The 23875-nt window shown below is 46.7% G+C and overlaps 1 protein-coding gene across 1 annotated transcript in view; it reads left to right on the top strand.

The window, feature by feature from the left end:
* Nucleotides 1-1218: 1218 nt before the first annotated feature.
* Nucleotides 1219-23875, top strand: part of TIPE3 (TNF alpha induced protein 8 like 3) — a 41041-nt gene continuing 18384 nt past the window's right edge. The window contains exon 1 of the mRNA XM_055436887.2: nucleotides 1219-1439. Within this exon, the coding sequence (XP_055292862.1) occupies nucleotides 1388-1439 (52 nt within the window). The 5' untranslated portion in view covers nucleotides 1219-1387. The remainder of the gene's footprint in view (nucleotides 1440-23875) is intronic.

Below are 23875 nucleotides of genomic sequence, written 5' to 3'. Positions count from 1 at the left end.
TCACCCACATACTGAGCCTGAGACCAAAGGCTCAGAGGCTGTTTTCACATCTCAAAATGGAGATAACAGTTTAAGTTAAATTCTTCGAAACTGCCAACTTTCAACCATTTTTGACCTCCAAAACAAAATATTTTCTTTTCAAATTCATCACTGGGTTGTTGTAGAGATGAAAACGAGTGCACAGAGGAAACAATAAATGGCTGTTTGGGGCGGACTTTTCTCTTTCCAATTTCATTTTGCTCAGGTCAATAAAGTGTGACCCTGTCCTCTGCCCACACTTTACATGTAGAGAAGCCAGCTTAAGGTTATGTAAGTGTTGGAGCTGACAATTCAAGAAGAAAATAAGACTGCGTGGATAATCAGGAATTAACAACAAAGGATCCCCTCAGGCCTTAGTGCTCCGGACGTTTCCCCCCCAGTTTAGTCTCTTAATTCCTAAACAGTATACAACTGCTTCTCTCTCTTTTTTTCCTTTTAGAAAGTGGAAGGAGGAGAGTACTGAGGAAGTTTAGCACTCTGTGTTAAAGGTTTTTAAATCCATTCTTGCCCGAGTCTGTGCCTGGAAGTGGCTTGGCTCCTTGGCCAGCAGGAGGGGTAGTCCTGCCTTAGAGGGCAGCTAGGGCTCCAGACCATGACCGCCCGCACCGCGCCAGGAGAAGAGCCACCAGCGTTAGCTCTACCTGCCGCACGCTGTTTACTTCCTCGCTAGGTGCCAAGCCCTGCTCTTGGCCCCTCACACGCATGATTTACATACTCCCCTCACACCATTCGGGACAAAAGGGAACTCTCATTTTCCCCATTTTCCAAGTGAGGAAATAGGCACAGAGAAGTTAAGTCACTCGCCAAAGATCTCCGAACTGTGAAGTCAGACTCGAACCCGGGCAGCGCCAGCATTCCCACTCGGAACCTCTCCTTTTCCAACTTGGGTAGAGGCGCTTTTTCATCTAAGAATTCTCCAAACTTGGCCACCCCCACGGGAAGGGGCTCGGCCTCGCCAACTCGCACGACCTGGCCGGGCTCCGCAAGTCCAGGGCTGCGGGTGCCCGACGCGGGGCGCGGGTGGAGGAGCGGCGCCTCCCCCGGGTATTTAGCCCGCGTCTGGAGCCCGCGGGGCGCCGGACGCTCCCGCTCCTCCCAGCTCGCGCCTCCCCGCCCTCCTCCGGCTCTCCCGGCGCGCCCCACCCTCCGCCCCGCGCTCGCCTCGCGCACGGGCACCGGCCGGCGGGCGCGGGGAGCGGAGAGCGGGCCGCGCTGGCCTCCTCCGAGCCGCCCCCTGCCGCGGCCGCCGCGCATCGCCCGGCCGGAGTGCGACGCGGCTGCCCGAGTCCGGACGCCGGCCCCGGACGCCCCGGGGACGGGCGGGCGGCTGTGGTCGCCAGCCGGCGGCATGGATTCAGATTCCGGCGAGCAGAGCGAGGGCGAGCCCGGGACGGCCGCAGGTACAAGGGGTCGGGGCAGCCCCGCCGGGAAGACTGGGGCACCGAGGAGGGCAGGCCCGGGCGGGAAATCGCGAGTATTTCTCGGAGCTGCCGGGCGGGAGGCCGATCCCCAACAGTCCGATCCTTTCCAGGCCGGGACTGGGACGGCTCTGCGCTCTGACTTTGCTTTGGGGTTTTCTCCCCATTGCATTTGGGCGCTGGAGGGAGAGTAGGTGCGTTTGAGGGCGGCTCTCCGCGCTGCAGGGCTCGGGTCGTCGGGCCGGGGCAGGGGGTGGGGAGGTATTGGGCCGGGGGTGGGTGGGTGACAAGGTTCGGGAAATCCGTGTCTTGGTAGTTTGCTGCAGTGAGGGTTGCAGCACATCTGCTTTTTGAAATAACTTTTCAAGAGCCGGCCGGGTCCTCGAACCCCGGGCTCCAGAGACGCAGCGGAACAGATGACCGGCTCCGAGGGCGTGACAGGACACTCGGGGAAGAAAATGCCCCAGCGGGTGGCCAGGCAGGACTCAAACCACAGCTCGTGATTGCGGTTCCCGAGGTTGCTAGACAAGCCGGTGCAGAAGCGTTGGCCCATCGCTTCCCTGCACACGCGGAGGAGGTCCCCCACGAAGGGTCCAGGGAGACAGACACGGTAGCGCGCGGGGGCCGAGCTTCGCCTTTAAGGGACGCCGCCAGCTTTTCACAATCGATAGTTAATCGAAACGATGGGTGGATGCTTACTTAGGAAAAAAAAAATGAATGTCCTCCCCCGCCTCTCCCTGATACTGAGCAACAGGAGGAAGCCACCCACAGCCTTGAGTCGACTTACCGCTGGGCTCTGCCCACCTCCACTGGCCCGCTCCGCCCGCCGCCCACGGGTCCAGGGGCAGAAGACCTATGGTACTCGCACGTACCCGTGGCTCCCCGCGCACCACGCCGCCCTGCAGGCTCTCCCTGGCCAGCAGACCTGAGAGCTGGCGTCCTCGGGTACAGATCAGAGGTCCCAGACTAGTCCCCACTCTTCCCAGTGTCAGACCAGGGTCCCCAGGGTGGGGACCAAGTGTCAGGAGGCACCATCAGCCCAGGCGTGCGTGTAGGAAAGGCAGGCTCAGGAAGCAGGCAGGTCAGCGCCCAAAGGCCCCGCATGTATTATTCTCCTTCATCCTCACAGCACCTAGCCTGGTGGTTATTATCTCCATATTCCAGAACTGGGTTAGGTGGCTTACCCATAAATCATAGCCAGGGCGTAGCCAAGGGCGGAGTGACTGCCTTTCTGTTGCACCTCACAGGGCAGCTGTGGTAAATACCTCCAGCTGGGTGGGAAGAGAGGAGGATGGCGGAGAAGCAAGGTGGCATCCTCAAGATGCCTGTGTGTGAGGACTCCTGTCTCTGTGCAAGGGCCACCTGCTTTGTGTAGGTATGTGTGGACCTAATTAATAAACATGAGCTCTTCTCCAACCTGTCTGTTCCCATGACTATGAAGCACCAAGCTTTTGTTTCACAGGTGGCTTGTGGATCTCTTCCCATCATTTAAAAGTTCCAGTGGGTGTTTTGTGTGTATCTAAGTATATCTCTAGAGTTCAGAAGGAGGAGGGGAGGTGGATACATTGACACTGAAACTTTACTCTCTCAAAATCTCAGGAACTAACATGCTCTCCCCACCCTCAGATCTTTTATGTCAGTTGATGGAGAAGGGGAGGAGGATAGGAGGCTTTGAGAAGGAGGAGGGGAGAAGAGGGTGGGGTGGCAGGAGACGCTCAGAAGAGTTGGTACTTGGATGACAGGTGAGGAAAAGAGTTCTGAAGGGTCTGGTTGCTTCTCCCTGCAGCCTGCTCAGCAAGGAATATCCCTGGGGGTTCATGTCTGTTTGTGTGGAAGACCTCTACACGGCTAACAGCAGCTGAGCCGTGACTACTGAGGCTGGATGGATCCGGTGAAGAACAGGGCAGCCAGTTCTATGAGCTGTCACCATTTGTTTGTGCCTTACTGTTTTCTACAGTCACTTCTTCTTCCTCTGTGTGCTTGAATCTCACAAGTTGAGCCTTTATTTGAACGTCACAAGTCATTCTGCTAAATGGCATTCAGTCTCACTCACTACTTTCAATCTTAAAGTCTTCGTGACACACCTTCAAAACTAAGTGCTAATCCATCATCTAGCTGTGGCTACATCCTATCAAAAAGAAACTCCTGTTGCAGCTTCAGATACAGGTTAAATTATCCATAGGGGTGATCATTGTCCCTGTAAGTAACATGACATCCATCTGTGGACCTGTATTTGTGCAAGCTGAGTGGGTTTGTAACTGAGGACAGCAGAGGAAGTGGGGCGTCTTGGAGTATTAATGCGTGTATTTGTGTGTACCCACCTCACAGGGAGCTGCGATGAGGGCTGCTTCCTCCTCAAGGCCCTCTCCTTCACGAACTTGTAGAAAAGCCCTGCTGTAAGATGGACCTTATTAAAGTCCTGAGCCTGGACTCTGGAACCAGAAAGACCTGGGTCTCAATCTCTACCCCCGTGTGTTCTAAGTTGCTTCAGTTGTGTCCGACTCTTTGCGACCCCATGGACCATATCCCACCAGGCTCTTCTGTCTATGGGATTCTCCAGGCAAGAATACTGGTGTGGGTTGCCATTCCCTTCTCCAGGGGTTCTTCCCAACCCAGAGATCTAACCAGCATCTCTTACATCTCCTGCATTGGCATGCGGGTTCCTTACCACTAGCACCACCTGATGGGCAAGTTACCTTCCCCATCTGTAAAATGGGGATAACATTTTATAACATTTATAAAACATGTATAAAACATTTACAACATGTATAAAACAATTAATATTACTGTCATTATTATTATATTAATGTAATTGCCTGAGAAGATTTGTTTTGAATTTTCTCCTTTTCACTCTGTCTCGTGTATGTGTGTGTGTGCAAAAGATGTGTTTGTTTGGGAGTGGTTATTTTTAAGTTACCTCTTCTCATCCTCATCTTCTAGTTCAAGGCATAAAGACGGGGACCTTCAAAATTACTGCTTTCACCATTCGTCTCTTCTAGCTCTAGAGAAAGTTGAACAAAGTAGAGAACACCTTATACAGTCTACCTTCTAACCTGGAGGTTAGCCGTTTTTATGCCACTTCCGATAGAAGAGTGGTTAATCCCCACACACCCTGGTTCACCTTTCCTCTTCAAGATAACAGGAGACAGGGGAGATAGTCACTATTCTGCTCTTCATTTTTGCCCATCTCATAACCTTCCTGGTCAAAAACTGGCAGAGTGAGGAAATGTCTTTACTGTACCCCTTTCAAGAGCCTTTTCCAAAGATCTCAGCAGTATCTGCCATACTGCTGTCTCATGGAGCAGTCCCAGCATAGGAAGGTCAAGTGGGGAGTGTGGACAAGATTTGTCCTAATCTGTATTTTCTGTTTTTCAAGAAGCACAGGATGGTGCTTCTATGTCATTCTGCTGCCTGCAGCTCTCCTTTGCTTCTCTGTAGTTTTATGGTTCTCTCTATGATTAGGAAAGAGACAGCGTTTATGGAACACTGGATTCTTTCCAGAGACCCAACTTGGCAGTCTCTCCTTTGACAAACCCACCATCCATCTCTCAGAAATCTTAGAGCTTGGTATATTAACTCAGCACTGATTCAGAGTCTTTCCTAAGAAGCAGCAAGCAAGTAAACATTAGCAGTGTCAGCTTTTTTCCTTTCTGACTTGTAAAACTGAGATCATCTACCCCAGCTGAAATAGACAAGCTCCTTCTACCCAGAGCTAGTGCCAAGCAGTCACACTGATGGAGCATCCCTGTGGCTGGGTAGGTGCCACAGAAAAGCATTTCTATGCAATGGAGTTGGGATGTGATAAGGAAACCTCAAGATAATAAAAGAAGTGGGAAAACAGCAGGCTCCTGACTTTGCCCTCCCTGTCTTTCCCAATCCCTAGGTCCTAAGCCTGCTCCAGGTAAACAGCATGGCAAAGGAGTGGGTAGGATTCAGTAGTTAGCCAAGAGGAGATAAGGTGTTCCATAAGTCAGACACCATTGAGCAAAGGCACAGATAAACAGGGAAGCGATTGGAGTGGAGGGCCTATACTAAGGTGTGCATGTGTGTGTGCTAAAAGTCGCTTCAGTCATGCCCGACTCTTTGTGACCCCATGGACTGCAGCCTGCCAGGCTCCTCATCTGTGGGATTCTTCAGTCACACATTACTGGAGTGGGTTGCCATGCCCTCCTCTGGGATACTAAGGTGTACTGGGAAATAAAGTTAGATGAGTGTAGGGAGAGCCACTTACTAGAGGGGGTCTTAATAACTTGGTCCTGGCAGTGCTTAAGGAGCCCCAGTTGAGCTGATAGTAGAGCAGAGATGTCTCTGACTGAGAGCTGCGTTTTCTGAAGCCACATCTGACAGACATGAAGTGGGGGATGGCCTAGGCTTGGAGCCTCGGCTACCAGGGTGTGACCACACAGTCAGAAGGAATGGTATCCCTAAGCAAGGCAGAAGAGGAAGGATGCAAATGCCATTTCAGAGAAACAAACAACAGAAGTTGGTGACAGATTGTACAAAAGCAGTAAAAGGAGAGGGACAGTGGAAAGGGACTGGTGTTTTGAGTTGGGCTGAGGCAGGGAAATGCAGGAGACAGACTTCCCCGCCCCACGGGTGCTTCCTTTCTTTCCATCATATACTTAATAGTGAGGAAAAGACCCTGATGATGGGAAAGATTGAAGGCAGGAGGAGAAGGGGATGACAGAGGACGAGATGGCTGGATGGCATCATCGACTCAATGCACATGAATTTGAGCAAGCTCCAGGAGATGCTGGAGGACAGGAAAGCCTGGCATGCTGCAGTCCAGGGGGTCACAAAGAGTCGGAAATGACTTAGCGAGTGAATAACAACAAAGTTTTGCTCAAAGGCACCTCCCCCGACCCATAGTAAATTATGCTGGGACGTTGGTTTTGGAGGATCATGAGGTTCTGGAGTTTGTTGATTCTTTTTGTAGGTTTATTTGTGGAGGCTATTCAGTAACCTTTGTCGCCTGACAGATTAACAGTTGATGGACTGAACAACCAAACAACCATGGGCAAGAACACCACCTGGGGATGATGAACGACTTGGCTATTAGTCATAGTCCCAGGTCTCATTCTTATTTTGGACATTTTCAGGGGCTTCAGCCCCAACCACACAGTGGGCTGCTTTGAGGATCAGGACCCTGTCTCGTGCTTTCATGTTTCCAAGGTTTTGTGGACATTATAAATGAATGAGAAATTTGAGGAACCTCCTGAGAGCTCTACACTAAAAGGCCAGATGGACAGCCAAAAACCTGTCCTATAAAGTAGGACTGCCAGCGCTTTCCTTCAGTGCTTTGCTTCAGTGTTTTAAGATCACTTGCACTATCTGGGACTCTGTGTTGGAAAGTATGGGGGCATGAAAAAAGATATAAAGACACAGTCCATTCTGTCTCTAGCAGGGCTTTGGATCAGATGGGCAGATAGGACATAGGTACTGATGGCCACAGCTTAAGCCAGTACAGGAAGACTCTCATACCATTGCCCTGAGGTTATATCCTGGCCACATCTCTGTTTATATGTTTTCTCTTGACACCAGCCACTTTCCATTGTGTGTTTTATAGTTATTCCTGTACATGTCTCATCTCTGGTATTGGTCTTAGCTCCCTTAGGGTAAAGACTGGGCCTTTTTCCTCTGTATCACCTCTCACCAACACCACCTGTGTGCCCTAAACACAGTGGTAGGTTACTGCCTGGCTGGCTGGCTGCTTGGATAGATGGATGGATCTACAAATGCTGTTATAAGTTGGTTCTCCAGGAAGCAGACTCTGAGATGGAGGTTACCATGCAGTGTGTTATTGGGAGAGGGTCTTGGGATCAATACCTGGGGAAGATAAACAGATGGGAGGGATGCCAGGCTGGGCAGAGGGAGAAGCTGAGCTGCAGAGCAGGCCCAACAACAAGTTGAAGGTGGAAAGCCCTACAGAACTGAGTTGAGGTGAGGGATTAGGCTTTTATATCCCCTGACATAATGATCAGTCATTAGATGCAGGCCATCCCTGCGTCTTGGACAAAGCTGTCCCCTTCAACTGAAAGCTGTCTGCAGGTAGCACTTCTAGCAGCTTGTGGAGTGCTTGGCCTTTCATTCCTGAAGAGGGACCTGGGACGTACACCATGGCATCTACCATGCATGGCCTCCATAGTTCTCCAGGAATGTTTCATGAGGGGTGGCAGCCCTGCCTATGGGCAGCTATGAATATTATCTGGACCTCATTAGAGCAATTTAGATAGCCAGATGAAATTAGCCATTCTAGATCTCACAGATCTGCACCCAGCTGTTCAACCCATACAACCCAATAGATATTGGTTCATCATCTGTTTTGTGTTCAGTATGTGGGGGGTACTATGGTAGCAGACAGAAATGGTATTAGGGACCTCCCTGGTGGTCCAGTGGTTAAAACTCCACTTTCCAGTGGAGGAAGTGTGGGTTGGATCCCTGGTAGGGGAACTAAGATCCATCCCACGTGTTGTAGGGTGTGTCCAAAAATTAAATAAAACTTGTTATTTTTTTTCTTTTTTAAAAAAGAAATGGAATTAGATGAGGCCCTGCCCTCAAGAGGCTTGCAGCCATAGGGAGAGAAAATGCCTACCCAAAATGAATCTGTAAAATTGACAGCATCAGCAATAAATAGTGGAGGATTCAGGGACTTCCCTGGTAGTCCAGTAGCTAAGACTCTGCACTCCCAATGCAGGAGGCCCAGATTCAATCCCTGGTTGGGGAACTAGACCCCACATGCAGCAACTAAGACCCAGTGCAGCCAAATAAATTAATTGAAATACATTTTTAAAATAGTGTCCGATTTGGAGCATGGGGCATAATGGTTTGGGGTTCTAGTGGGAAGCCTTCATGGAGGAGACGGGCCTTGAGAACAGCCTTGAAGGAGTGAGGGATTTCAATGGGGAGAAGAATGAGCCAAGGGACACAGAGAAGGTGGGACAGACAGGAGTCTGTGAGGAGCCTGGCGTAGCCCAGTGGGACCCCTTCAGAGGGCTAAAAGGAAGAGAGGGTGGACGTATTCAGAATGTAAAATTGGGTGTTGTGGTGGTTGTCACCAACGTGTATATTTCTGGAGATGGAGAGAGACTGTGTATGTGTATGTAAATATAAAGCTATTTTCTACGTTATTTTTCTCTAAAAATATGGCACCTGCTTTTTTATTTGTCAGCAAAACTAAATTATAGTTACACTTTCCATTAGCACTTTTCTTTAATTGGTTCATTTTCCTCCAGAGTTACCATTGGCTCCCATCTGAATTCACATGTAAATCTCTGTAAAGACACTATATACATAATTTTGTTTTGTTTTTCAGTCATTTGGCTTCCAACTCTTACTGTAAAATGCCTGTGTAGGTGGGTGTTTGGGCTGTACTCTGTACAAGTATAGAAATAAAGGCTTGAGAAAAAGAATTTAGCAGATAAGTTCTCTGAGATAGCCCAATCTAATAAAACAGAGTAGTGAGAACCCTTTTCCCCAACATATATTACGACATGCCCCCAAAACATATTTTTATACATCAGAAGTGCTCTTTTTGGGCAACTGCATAGCACAAATTCTGAAGCTGCCTTAGAACAGTCTTCATGTTCATATTGGATTTCCTAAACATCATTGCCTGGGAATAAAATTGAGCTTGTTCATGGAAAATCTAGTGTGCAGACTATAAAAATGGAAGGCTTGGCCGCAAAGAAAGTGCAAGACACACCCTAATAGAAACCAGTATTATGTATTTCAGTTATCCAGGAAAAAAAAAGAGAGACACTTTGGTGGTGTCCAAATACTGGTTTAAACAGCTGAAAAACCACAGGAGCAGCCACTAGTTTCTAGATTGTCTTCTTGAAAGTAAAATATACTTTCTGAGAAACTTTTCTAGCCTGGAAAGGAAGCATTTTGGTGCTACACAGCTTTATGGAAACTTGCAGTTGATGTTTTTACGGTAGAGGCATCCAGTTTCATGTGCGGGAGGAAATTCTGTAAAGGGTTGTTCTGGTGAGCACACACATCCCACATTCCTAAATTGGGGCCTGAGGGTTATGCTAGGAAGATATAACCAGATTTTCAGGGGATAATATGGGAGGGAAGTGAAGAGGGCTGTCAGCCTGGCAGGTCTCTGCAGCAGCTCTTCCCTACCACACCTGAGTCTGGTTCCTTGGTTTGCTTGCAATGACATTAAGAAAGTCAGGGAGAGAAGACTGAGGTCCAGGTCACAAGGTAGAGAAAGTAGGTTTAAGAAGTTGTGGCATATACCAAACAAGATGAGAAATGGTCTTTGCCAGCCAGAGTCCAGTCCCAGAGGGCTGGTACTGAATGTAAAATAATAGTGATGTATTGAATCTGTACTTAATTTTATATTATTTAAGCACATACAATGTATTTGAGACCAGGTTAACTATTTATATGGTATTTAAGACTTACACAGGCCTTATAGGTTAGGTACTATAAACAGCCCCATTGTATAGGCCAGGAAACTGAGGCACAGAGAGGTTAAGTAACTTGCTCAGGGATGTTCAGTTTCTTAGTGGATATGAAGCCAGTCTAAACTCCAAACACGGTGCTGTTTACCAGGTAAACTCTGTTGTTAGATCAGTAGATGCCACCAGGCTCCTTTACACCTGCCACCAGTTCCCACAGGGCCCTTGGACTATAAGGTTCCTTCTTCAGGTACCTCCAGAAGGCGCTGTTTTAAGCTGCAGACATTTCCTGCAGTGGCCCAATAATACATGGGCAAGGAGGGGCTGTCATGCGTTCCAAAAAGGAGCTAGTAAGGGTTGGTTTAGGAGGGAAGAAGAGGAGAGCAACACAAAGCATCTGTCAGGGAGAGAAGGTCCTGGAAGGACCCTGCAGCCATGTATTTGTCTAGGGTCCTGGCAACGTGGTGGTGGAGGAGACGGAGAGGAGAGAGGGTTGAAAAGCAGCGTCAATAGAGGTGCCAAACAAATGATCCCTCTATCAGAGTGTGCTTAGGCATTTTTTCCACTCCATTATTTAGAATCATTCTAGATACAGAATCACCAGGACATGGTGACCAGTGGACACAAGGGCAAGAGAAAACTCGAAGTTGAGACTATAGCACCATGATGAGATACTGAGCTGAACAACTTGGATTTGCCTTTCTTACTTATTGCTTTTCAGTAACATTATTTTCCAACCAAAGGAATGCAAGCTCATGATAGAATATGCAAAAACAGTACAAAGAAGAAAATTAGATTGAGTCCCAAGAATAGATGGGCTTTTCCAAAAGAGTGTAGTCCAAAAGCCATCCTGAAAACTACAAGAGACCTTTATTTAGGGAGGAAGGAAGTTTTGTAAGAGAACAAGAGTCCCGCTTCTGAAATGTTTAGTAAGAACATTGGCTACACTGCCAGACAGCATCAGCACCAGAGCTGGAAGCTAGATACTCTGGCTCTATTGTTCCCCCAAAACATATGTAATTTTAAAAAGGGATCAGAGTTATTCTGGGTGTTGGGATATCAAAAGGACCACTTCCATGTTTCCTTTTGACACCTTCCACTGTGTTCTTGCCATCACCCCCCCCTTTTCCTCTCCTGAGCTTTCTCCCTCCCAGCACAGTTGCCCAGAAGTCAGACACCACCGGCCCACACCAGGCCCTTCCCATGCACTGAGCGTACTTCACCAGTCAGGAGAGCCCTACATGGAGCCCTTAGAATATTTTTACATTTTATTTTAATACCCAAGAGGAATTTGGTAGGTTTTATAGATGCATGGCGACAATTGCAAAGGTTAATTTACTTTGAGTTTAATAACTTCCACCTTCGGGAATAGATTTATTGGTTTCTAAATTCTCCAAATATGCTTTTACTCTTTATTTAGATTGATTTTTTACTTCATAAGGAAGGAGGGAAATTTGTTCACCTGTGTTAGCCTCTCTCTCACCCTTAAGATTTAATTCATCGATTCAATCTCAGTCAAACAAAGCAGGCAGAGCTAAGTTAATACAGTCACCTTTTAGCGAGCCCAGAGCAGTACATGATGGGAACTAAATGTGAATTTTCTTGACTTTTTTTTATTTTGGTTTCTCTGATCATATGTAATCCTGATTTTTCCTGTTGCTGCTGTTGTTCAGTTGCCCAGTCGTGTCCAATTGTTTGAGACCCCATGGACTGCAGCATGCCAGGCCTCCCTGAGCCTCACCATCTCCTGAAGTTTGCCCAAGTTCATGTCCATTGCATCGGTGATGCCATCCAGCCATCTCATCCTCTGATGCCCTCTTCTCCTTCTACCCTCAATCTTTCCCAGCATCAGAAACTTTTGCAATGAGTCCAGTGTTCACATCAGATGACCGAAATACTGGAGCTTCAGCATCAGTCCTTCCAATGAGTATTCAGGGTTGATTTCCCTTAAGATTGACTGGTTTGGTCTCCTTGCTGTCCAAGAGACTTTCAGGAGTCTTCTCCAGTACCACAGTTCCAAGGCATCAATTCTTTGGCATTCTGCCTTCTTTACGGCCCAGTTCTCACAACCGTATATGACCACTGAGAAGACCACAGCCTTTAGTATACGGACCTTGCTTTTCAACACACTGTCTAGGTTTGTCATAGCTTTCCTGCCAAGAAGCAATCATCTTCTGATTTCATGTGTCCAGTCACCATCCACAGTGATTTTAGAGCCCAAGAAGAGGAAATGGGGCTGGATGCCATGATCTTATCTTTTAATGTTTAGTTTTAAGCCGGCTCTTTCACTCTCCTTCTTCACCCTCATCAAGAGGCTCTTAGTTCCTCTTTGCTTTCTGCTATTACACTGGCATCATCTGCATATCTGAGGTTGTTGATGTTTCTCCCACCTGTCTTGATTCCAGCTTGTAACTCATCCAACGTGGCATTTCTCATGATGGCTCAGCGTATAGGTTAAACAAACAGGGTGACAGCAGACAGCCCTGTCCTACTTCTTTCTTGATCTTGAACCAGTCAGTTGTTTCATGCAGGATTCTAACTGTTGCTTCTTGACCTGCATACAGATTCCTCAGGAGACAGGTAAGATAGTCTGGTATTCCTATCTCTTTAAGAACTTTCCACAGTTTGTTATGATCCACACAGTCAAAGGCTTTAGCGTAGTTCAATGAAACAGAGGTAGATATTTTTCTGAAATTCCCTTGCTTTCTCTATGATCCAGTCAATGTCGGCAGTTTGATTTCCACTTCCTTTTCCCTGTATCCATCCTCAATTTCCCCTTTTGCCATCCCTCATTAATACCTTTTTTCTACCTGTGACTCCTAAGGCTTTGCTGTTGGCCTTGTTCTTTTCTAACAATACACTTTCATTTGGAAAAGCCTGCCCACTTTTCTTTTGGAAAGTGAAAAAGTGAAGTCGCTCAGTCGTGTCCGACTCTTTGTGACCCCATAGACTGCAGCCTCCCAGGCTCCTCTGTTCATGGGATTTTCCAGGCAAGAGTACTGGAGTGGGTTGCCATTTCCTTCTCCAGAGGATCTTCCCAACTCAGGGATTGAACACATGTCTCCCACATTGCAGGTGGACACTTTACCCTCTATGCCACCAGGGAAGCCCTTTTTCATTTGGAAAAGCCCACCCATTTTTCCAGCATGAAGCCAAAGGTTCCCAAAGCTGTGATCTAACCTGGTCCCCTCTCCAGAGCAAGAATCCTGCCCTTCAAAGTCATTTGGGCTTCATCTCCTTACTGTCCAGGAGACACCCCAACTCAGCACAGCTACACCTGGACTGTTTACCTTTCCATCACTGTTTACCTTTCTCTCAGCTCTTCTGGTGGGCTCACCAGCCACCAATTCATTCAAAATTAAATTGTGAAGTCATAAGAAGAGTGAAATCTCCTATACACGTGATCTCATAGCAAAACCAGGACATGGAGAAAGCAGGCATTACTCCCAGTTTATAGATAAAGAAACACATACAGAGATTATTTACCCAAAATCACAAAGTAAGTGGTAGATTTCCACTATTTAAAGCTACATCTCCCTCCAAAAAAAATGGGAGGGGCAGAAACAAATCTAAATGTTCAACCTAAAAATATATAAGCCCAGACTTTGGGGTCAAAATGGTATATGTTCACACCCCACATATGACCCTGAAGCACTGCCTAGAAACATTTCAGAATCTGTTTCTTCACATCCCTGGGGTAGTTATAAGGTTTTCATGTGTGCTCAGTTGCTCAGTCATATCCAACTCTTTGCAACGCTATGGACTGTAGCCCACCAGGCTCCTCTATACATGGAATTTCCAGGCAAGAATACTGGAGTGGGTTGCCATTTCCTCCTCCAGGGGATCTTCCCGATCCAGGAATTGAACTGGAGTCTCCTGCCTTTCCTGCATTGCAGGCAGATTCTCTACTATTGAGTCACCTGGGAAGCCCCATTCAACCCAAGCATGTAGGTAAATATTCAATCAAATAATTACTGAATGATTAAATACATAATGACATTTCTACACTATGGAATATTACTCAGCTGTTGAGAAAAATTAATTTGGAAAAAATATAGATGTTTGTATTATAATATATGAAGAAAGCTTGATAATCTATGATCGCAATTTTGCTATATACATACATGTACACATATATATTTATTTATACATGTACACCCATACACCTATACCTATATATCAATACATCCCTTTTTAAAAATTTGTATTGAAATATAGTTGATTTACCACGTTATGTTTAATTTCTGCTGTGCAGCAAAATGACTTGGTTATACATATTATTTTTCATCCTTTTTCATTATAGTTTGGACTTCCCTGGTGGCTCAGACGGTAAAGCATCTGCCTACAATGCGGGAGACCTGGGTTCAATCCCTGGGTCAGGAAGATCCCCTGGAGAAGGAAATGGCAACCCACTCCAGTATTCTTGCATAGAGAATCCCATGGACGGAGGAACTTGGTAGGCTACAGTCCATGGGGTTACAGAGTTGGACACGACTGAGCAACTTCACTTCACTTTTCATTATAGTTTATCACAGGATATTGAATATAGTTCCCTGTGCTATAGAGTAGGACCTTGTTGTCCATCCATCCTGTATATAATGATTTGCATCTGCTAATCTCAAAATCCCAATCCATCCCTCTCCCCTCTGCTCCTTCCCAGCCACAGGTCTGTTCTCTAGGTCTGTGAGTCTGTTTTCGTTTCATAGATCGCATACCCCTTTTTTTATCGAGAGAAGGGGAAGAAACTCTCCCTCCATTCACATTCATGAACTTTTTTTTTTAATCCTGGAACAGAATTAACCACTGTATGATGAGTTTGTAGGCAGTTTTAATTTCCACCTTTTTTGCTTTCCTTCCGTACTCAGTGAGAATGTATAACTTGCAGCAGATTTTTATTTTAAAAACCACTCCAAATGAGATCCAGTGGACTTGTCCACTGCTCATCCTTCTGACTTTCTTGCAGGTTTGTCCCTGGTCCCTCTATTTTCTTCCTTGACACTCAGTCTTCCCTCTGTTCCCCATGACCCTCTTCCCCATTAGACCAGGCCTCCATGGGTTCTTTTCATGGGCTTCTGCTGGCTCACTGGTGGGGGCAATTCTGGACTTCTCTTCTCATACCCCTTCCTACTTACCCACTGCCCTGGCTTCAGCTCTGCACCTCCACCTTATCACACCCTCCCTTGTGAGCCCACCTGACCTGAGCCCCCATGCCAGGTATAGGAAGTATGAATAGTCAGGATGGTTAATGAGCTTATAGATTTGAGGCCAAGGGCAGCAGAACCTTGCAAGCCAAATGGACCTGCTGGGTAAGCTTGCTGACTCAGCCATTTTGGCTCTAGACTGTGGCCTTGCTGTTGCTTGCTGACCAGCAGTGTGTACATCCTCTATCCCTGACCCTGCTCCCTTCTGACCCCCATCCCAAACATGAGTGACTTTCAGTTTCCACTTGATCATCCTCACATTGATTTTGTCTTTATTACTTTTACAGTTTGAAAAAAAAAAGAAGAGGCATTTAAAATTCCGTTTTAACAGGATTATTAGCTTTTAGGAGGTATTGGTCTTCCACCCCCAAGTTTGATCTGTCTTTTCAAAAAAGTTCATTATTGAAATGTTGTTGTTGTTTAGTCACTCTGTCATGTCCAACTCTTTGTGGCCCCATGGACTTCAGCCCACCAGGCTCCTCTGTCCACGGGATTTCCCAGGCAAAAATACTAGGATGGGTTTTCATTCCCTTCTCTCGGGGATCTTCCCAACCCAGGGATTGAAACCCACATCTCCTGCATTGGCAGGCAGATTCTTTACCACTGAGCCACCTGGGAAGCCCATTGAAAAGTTAATATGATATTAAGTATTATATGTATCTATTTCTGAAGGAATTAGAAATTATTGAGGTCTTGTAATAACCTATATCAATAACCTCAGATATGCAGATGACACCACCCTTATGGCAGAAAGTGAAGAGGAACTCAAAGGCCTTTTGATGAAAGTGAAAGAGGAGAGTGAAAAGGTTGGCTTGAAGCTCAACATTCAGAAAACAAAGATCATGGCATCTGGTCCCATCACTTCATGGGAAATAGATGGGGAAACAGTGGAAACAGTGTCAGACTTTATTTTTCTGGGCTCCAAAATCACTTCGGATGCTGATTGCAGCCATGAAATTAAAAGACGCTTGCTCCTTGGAAGGAAAGTTATGACCAGCCTAGGTAGCATATTAAAAAGCAGAGACATTACTTTGCCAACCAAGGTCTGTCTAATCAAGGCTATGGTTTTTCCAGTGGTCATGTATGGCTGTGAGAGTTGGACTGTGAAGAAAGCTGATCGCCGAAGAATTGATGCTTTTGAACTGTGGTGCTAGAGAAGACTCTTGAGAGTCCCTTGGACTGCAAGGAAATCCAACCAGTCCATTCTAAAAGAGATCAATCCTGGATGTTCATTGGAAGGACTGATGCTAAAGCTGAAACTCCAATACTTTGGCCACCTCATGCGACGAGTTGACTCCCTGGAAAAGAGGCTGATGCTAGGAGGGATTGGGGTAGGAGGAGACAGGGACGGCAGAGAATGAGATGGCTGGATGGCATCACCGACTCTATGGACATGAGTTTGAGTGAACTCCGGGAGTTGGTGATGGACAGGGAGGCCTGGCGTGCTGTGATTCATGGGGTCGCAGAGAGTCGGACACGACTAAGCGACTGAACTGAACTGAATAACCCATAATGGAAAAGAATCTGAAAAAGAATATATATAACTGAATCACTTTGCTGAACACTTGATACTAACATAACACTGTAAATTAACTATACTTTAACAAAAGAAAAAGAAGATTCTTGTATTGGATTTTGTGTGTATCTTGAAGCTGAAAATAAGAGATATCATGGCCCCAGTATTATTTGCTGCCTCCCTATCTCCACCTTATTTTACTCTAGTCCATCAAACAGGGATAACCCAGTCAGGAAACTTATAGGAAACAAAGGTGTTTACCCTTTAAACTCACATAATTAGAGTTTTAAACCTAGTTTTAAATTAGCCCCATTTACCCTTAGTGACTGATACTCCCCATCAGCTAGGATTTTGTCTATCATTACTTTCTTGATTTATATTATAAAATATGATTATTTTATAAGGTCACAAAGACTTGGACACAATTGAACGACTGAACTGAACTTATATTGATACTGATGATTATTTTACTCATTCTCAGATATAAAAACATATAGTAACTAAGCATTTTTCACCCTGCCAGAAAAGGATTGCAGGGTCATATGGTAGCTCTATTTTTAGTTTTTTAAGAATCCTTCATACTATTCTCCATAGTGGCTATACCAATTTACGTTCCCACCAACAGTGTAGGAGGGTTCCCTTCTCTATATACCCTTTCCAGCATTTATTGTTTGTGGATTTTTTGATGATAGCCATTCTGGCGGTGATACCTCCTGAGAGCCATTTGGCTTGCAGCAGCCAGACATGGCTGCCCCAGCCTTCTTGAGCCTCCCCACCTGGAGAGTAGCCCCCTTTAATATTAAAGAGCCCAGAACTTTGACAAAAACTGGCTTCCAACTGGGGCCTTGTGACCTTTTACCTCCACCCCAGGAGCAAGTCCTTCTAACCTCCCTTCCAGCCTGTTTCCCTGGCCCCAGATCTCTGCTTCATCCTTAGTGCTTTGCTTCCCTGCAGCCCCTCCCACCTAGGTGTTCCTCCCATTTCCTCTGCATTGATCCTCCCACTCATCCCACAAGCTAGAGGGACTATGGCAGTGGAAACACCAAGATAAATGGCTGTGACTGGAGACTTGCGTGAAGCAAAGATATTAAAAGCTTCCAGAGAGAAAAACCAGGCTCTTAACAATACATATACACTACTGATACTATGGTAAAATATGTAACTAATGAGAAAATTCTGTATAGCACAGGGAACTTTATTTAATGCACTGTGGTGACCTGAGTGGGAAAGAAGTCCAAAAGGGACAAGGTACATGTATACTTTTGACTAGTTCATTTTGCTGTGCAGTAGAAACTAACACAACATTGTAAAGCTACTATACTGCAATAAAAATTAAAGACAAAAAACAAGGCACTAGTTTTCCATATAACTGAGGACTAAACAACAGTGTTGCAGTATCTTTGAATTCTCAAAGCAAATGATTGGTGATAGAGAGTTCTGAATGCAGTCAGACTATCAGTCAAGTGTGTGAGGTATTCTAAATCATTGCATGATAAAGTAGATCTCAAAAAAATTACCTCCCTGTGCTCCCTTCCTTAGGGAGCTGCTAGACTAGGAGTCAGCCAACTGACATCCCCAGGTCAAGCCGAGCCTGTCACCTGTTTCCGTGTGTCCCACAAGCTAGAAGCATTTTTACTTTAATGGTTATATTGTAAATGGTTTTATAGGTACTTTTTTGTACTTTTGGCCCTTAATTCTCTGGCCCTTTAAGGTAGTTTGCTGATGCATATACCCGACAAAGTGTTACAGTGAAATGGGGAGCAAGTTAAGAAGGAGAAAGCTGTGAGAACCAAGAAACAGGAGATGGATACAGGAAAGAAGAAATGAAGAATGAAGGAAGAATTGAGCTGAGAGCCTGGAGCCGGATAAGAGACCTCTGCACCCAGATTTGAGCCAGGGCACACAGCGCTCCGAGAGGAGTCTGCAAGAAAGATTAGTTGATTTCTTTGAACCTGTTGTGAAACACTTTATATTCTGCTTAGAACTTTAAGAGTGAATTACTGCCCAGTAGAATGAATTACTGCCTGGTAGGCCACCTCATGCGAAGAGTTGACTCACTGGAAAAGACTCTGATGCTGGGAGGGATTGGGGGCAGGAGGAGAAGGGGACGACAGAGAATGAGTTGGCTGGATGGCATCACCGACTCGATGGAGGTGGGTTTGAGTGAACTCCGGGAGTTGGTGATGGACAGGGAGGCCTGGCGTGCTGTGATTCATGGGGTCGCAAAGAGTCGGACACGACTGAGCGACTGAACTGAACTGAGATAGAAAACTAACCAAAAGAAATACAAGGCAGTGTTTAACTCCTGGGAAAACAAGATGAATAAGAAAGGAAATGCTGTCATGGAAGTGACAGAACATACATGACTCAGCTATGAATGGTATCTCTATCACAGCAATGTAATCACTTAAGTTTGATTTAAACAAATATTGAAATAGAACCAAATTGGAAGGTGGAAGGAGAAATGAATGGAAAAGACAGCTAAATTCTCACCTCTGTGAAAGGAAGTTAAACATAATTATTAGTAATTACTAATAATTAGTAATTATTAGTTGCAACAGTTATAAAGTGTTTTGCCTCCAAAAACCAGCATCAGAAGTGGGCCAGAGTCTACAGCATTGTGAGCCTTATAGAAGGATTTAACTTTTTTAATAATGTACCTGTATTACTTTGAAAAAAGATTTTTAGAAATAAAATTAAAAAGAAAAGTAACTGGTCAGCTCAGAGTGACTATGCCCAGGTGGGAAAGGAGCAGTGTTGCAACCTCAGGCCCCTGTGTGGAGGAAGCAGGCATCAGTGTCCTGAGACCCCACCAGCTCCAGTTATCATTATTGTTCCTGACGTGAGTATGAGTGGATTTCAATAAAATGTCAAGACTGTTAGCCATTCATTCATGCAACAGTCTCTATGTTTCAATCCCTGGCTAAAGTTGCAGTGTTAAATTAATGATGATTCCTGCCCTCAAGTTGTTCTCAGACTGGTGAGATATAAAGTCATTCATTCAACCAATGGATGAGTGCTCTCCATGGTGATAAGAATATAACAGAGGGAAAAGTAGTTGCAGAGAAAAGTTGCTGAGACGTTAGAAGTCCTTCAGGGACCCCTGGAGGTTATTGAATACGAATTGGCGGTGAGGGCAGAGCCAAAGTTCAAGCACAGGGGAACACAATATATAAAGGTGCAGAGGGGACCCAGACATGATGGAGCAGGACAGGTGACACCTGTGCATTGCCTGGAATCAGAAGCTCAGAGTCTGTGGAGGATGAAGCTGGAGAGGTGAGCTCAGCAACCAGCATCCCATGCTCAAGAGTCTGGCCTCTGTCTTCAAGGCCATGGGAAGTCAGTCAGTCAATTGATGTTCTCCCTGGTGGAGGAGCATCATGAAAGCCAATTCTCAAGCCACACTCTCGGTGTGGAAAACAGAAAGGAAGCTGGGGCAGAGAGATGAGTGAGGAGACAGACAATCATTTGGGTGAGAAATGATGAGGGTTGGTACTAAGGTGGTGTCAGTGAGACAGAGAAAGGCAGATACATTTGAAGATGTGGAGGAGGTTGAATTGACAGTCTAATGCCCTCTTAGATGTGCGAGATGAGAGAGAGAAAGAAGGCAAGGGTGGCCCCCACGTTCTTGTCCAGACACTGGGCAGGCAGCAAAGCCACATATAATACAAGGAGGAGGCTGCAGAGGGGTGGGAGAAAGGGGCTGAGGGAAGCTCTGAGCATGAGGCCTGGGAATCTAGGTGGTGAGGGCTGGCAAACAGTATAACATGTGGGGCTGGGCCTCAGCAGAGACACCTGGGCTGGGAGGCGTATCAGGAAGAGCACGGGGTGACATCTCACATTCTGGGAGAGTGTGTGGCAAGAGAGAAAAGGGTCCTGAGCAAACAGAGAACACTTAGGCGTCAGGCCTGGGCAGAGGATAGAGGAGCCCTGGAAGAGGCTGTGAAGAACCAAGAAAGGGGAATCCAGAAAGCAGAGACCGAAGGAGCATCGCGGGCTGCTGGAGGTCAGATGAGCCAAGGCCTGAGTGTGTGTCGCAGGGTGCCACAGGCATTCCCTGTCCCAGAAATTATAGCAGAGGTAACATATCTGGCCGCATCCACTGATGCCCCATAGAACCCCCGACTCCCATGCTATGACAACAAAATGTCCTCCCATATCCAGTCACTCCCCAGGATAACTAGAAGGTGACCTCATGAGAGCTGATGCCATTGAGTCTGGGGTGAAAGCCAGGGTAGGACAGGACCGCAGCTCCTCTGTCCTCTCCCAGCTGACCCTCCTCAGGCCTCTTCCTGGGGCCCCGGACTCACCCTCTTCCCCATGACATCACTTCCTGTGCTGACCAGTCAGTGTTGGGGTTTGAGGCTTAAATCTATCACCGAGCTCCTTCTATGTGCCAGGGACACCATGGCGGACACAGCAGTCCCAGTCCCCCTCTCCTGGAACCTGCAGTGAATGAACACGTGACGCCAAAAGGAAGGTCCCTGAACAGGCCCCAAGAACTGAGTTTGTTCTGGAGAGAAGGAGGGCTCAGAGGAGAAGGGAAGGAGGACAGCAAGGGATGCTTGGATCTGGGGAGAAGATGCACTGAGCCATGGGGGAAACCACAGAAAAGATGAGCCAATCTCTCTTGGGGGCAGAGAGGTGGGATGACAGGGCTGTGGGCCTGGTGAGAGGAACGGGGCCTGGCGTGTGGGACACAGCTCCCGTGTGCAGCTGCGTAGCACAGGGCAGCCCACCGGCGCTGGCTGTCTGAGGCTTGGTCTGTGGGCGCTGAGGTCAGCACCAGGAGAAGCCTGGGGGAGAGCCTGCTGACCGCCGCTCTGTGGCAAGCACAGGCTGATGTCTGACAGAGAAGTCAAGGGCCCTGGGCCTGGAGGAGGGAGGGGGGAAGAGGGAAGGTGTAATTTTGGAGGAAAGCCACAGGAAAGGAAAGCTGGAGGCTCCAAGGTCCATGCCCCAAGTTTTCAGAAGGACAGAAAAGCAGGAGGCATTCCACTGTGGAAACCACTGGTAGTGCAGAGCTGAGAGAGAGCTTGGAGGCTGGAGGGAAACAAGTGTGAAAGAAGGAAAGCTGAGAGTCTCTCCCACCAGCAGGAGCTCTATCTCAAGAATGCCCAGTGGGGTTTTTTAATGGACTTAAAAACTCAGTTTCTGATTCTCATGAGGTTATTATTAAAAAAAACAATTAATCTAGAATACTGTTAGGGGGTACTATAAGTCATATTACATATACCCCTTTCCTGTTCATATTGACTGAAATCCAAAAACGTCATTGTACAAAATTCTAATTTCACTAAAAAAAAAAAAAAATTAAGTAGAACATTAAGCAAGGCATAACACTGGCTGCCAAATCATCTCCCATCCAGGAGTACCTTCTGTTTCTTCACCCTCGTGTGTTTCAACCTCCCAAGTACAGCAAATTGTTCATCTTTTTTAAACTGAGGGTTAACATATTACTGTATTAATCTCATTATAGCACCTTCCAAGAGCATCAGAGCTTTGGGCTTAAATACCCACTGTCTCAGCCCATATTTTGTTTATTTTTCCAATATAGATAAGAGTTTGTTTCATTTTATTGCCTGCTTTAAAAAAAAAATCTTTTTAGGCTTTATAGCTATCCAAAAATTGGAGAATTCCAAAGACTGACGTTTTTATTGCATCGGTCTGTTTACTAATTTCACATATTACCAAGTTGGCATCCTCCCATGGCTCTGAATGTGGCATCCTACTGGCATCCTTGTTAGCAGTCTGGTGGCCTGAGCCCGAGTGTTTGAACGCCTGCCTTGGTGAACAGTTTGGGAGCTGCCAACAGAGAAAGAGATCACCTGGAGAGACAGACATGGCCTGTGCTATTCTGATCCCCAACAGCTCCTGAGTTAAAATAGCCTGTGAGTGTGAAGGGCCGTGAATGGGGGGAGGTTCAGGGGTGGCAGGAGGTGTGGATGCTGCTGCCATGGAGAGAGGGTTCCTGCTGGAATTGAGCGCTGAGGATATGATGGGGTGACACATCTTGGCCCCCAGGTGCTGCTGCTGCTTGTAGGGCACAGACAGAGCCTGACTGGGCCAAGCAGACAGCTCTGTGTGACAGGCAAGGGATGGAACTCAGTCCCTCAGCTGAATTCAGTACATTTTTTTTTTAGTGAGATCAATTCAGTCTGCACTTTGTGAATACATACCTTATTCCAGAATGTATCTTGAACAGATAGAATCTAGGCCTCCAAGTGTGAGAAAAGAACAGGTTAAATCATTCATCCAGACTTTCACATAACATTTATTGGACTACTTCTGCTTGATGGACACTGCCCTAGGTGTGAGGTTCACACCCTCCTGAGCATCAGTCCTGTTAGCGCCCTGCGCCAGTCACAGCACAGCAGCACAGGGAAAGGACTGTAGGTGGGCTGGACTCAGGTGTGAGGGCCACCATCCCTGGGTGGGAGGAGGCCTTCAGCTGGAACAGACAAGCTGTGGCTCTGCCCCTTCCCCCCAGACAGGGGTCCATTGGATTCACCTGTGGGCATGTGGGGCCCAGGGCTCCACCCTCATGGAGAGCCAGCTGTGTTGCTGGTGCTATTTGGCTCTCATCTACCTAGCTTTCTTCAGCCAGCTGGGTTAGGGCACAGCCATCCTAGTGAAGCCACCCTGTGGCTTCTGACTTCAGTATGACTGCTGACTGACACGGACAAGCAGGCCTCCAGTGGGAGGGCTGGAATGGGGGTAAGTGGAGCCAAGGAGTCTGCTTGTGGGGCTACCTCTGGTTGTCACCTGCCATATCCTGGCTCAGGAAGGAGCATTAGGAGGGAATACTGCCATTTGCCAAGAGACACCTTTGGACACCCTTCCCCTCTTTGTGCTCCCTAGAGCTGGGTTATTTGTTACTGTCTCCAGGCCCTTTGTAGCAAAAACTGTGAACAAATTAAAGTCTATCAAGAGAGAATTGGGAGAGGAAATGGGAAAATCAGAGCAGGGGGAAATTATATCATCAAAAAATATAATAATCTATTTATTGACAGAGAAAGATATCCTCAGAATGTTGAGTGAAAATGCAGATTAGAAAATAGTGTTCATTGTTCCCATGTTTGTGAATATGAAAGTGCATATGGCTGGAGAGTGTTTTGAAGGATATATATACACGCTAACCATTATGCACGATGGGATCATGGGGTGCTTACTTTCTTCCTTTAGCTTATCTGCCTTTTCCGATGGTTCTCAGTGATCATGTATCATTTTTTACTGGGGTCCGGCCTCGGCAGAATCCAGGGGTACCCTCAGGATGAGCGGCATCGGCGAAGA

Source organism: Moschus berezovskii, chromosome 9 (assembly GCF_049115385.1).
Source record: "Moschus berezovskii isolate FMDL1 chromosome 9, NW_MosBer_1.0, whole genome shotgun sequence".
NCBI classification, from domain to species: Eukaryota; Metazoa; Chordata; class Mammalia; order Artiodactyla; family Moschidae; genus Moschus; species Moschus berezovskii.
Note: the sequence above shows the minus strand (reverse complement) of the source record. Positions and strands in the feature narration are given on the sequence as shown.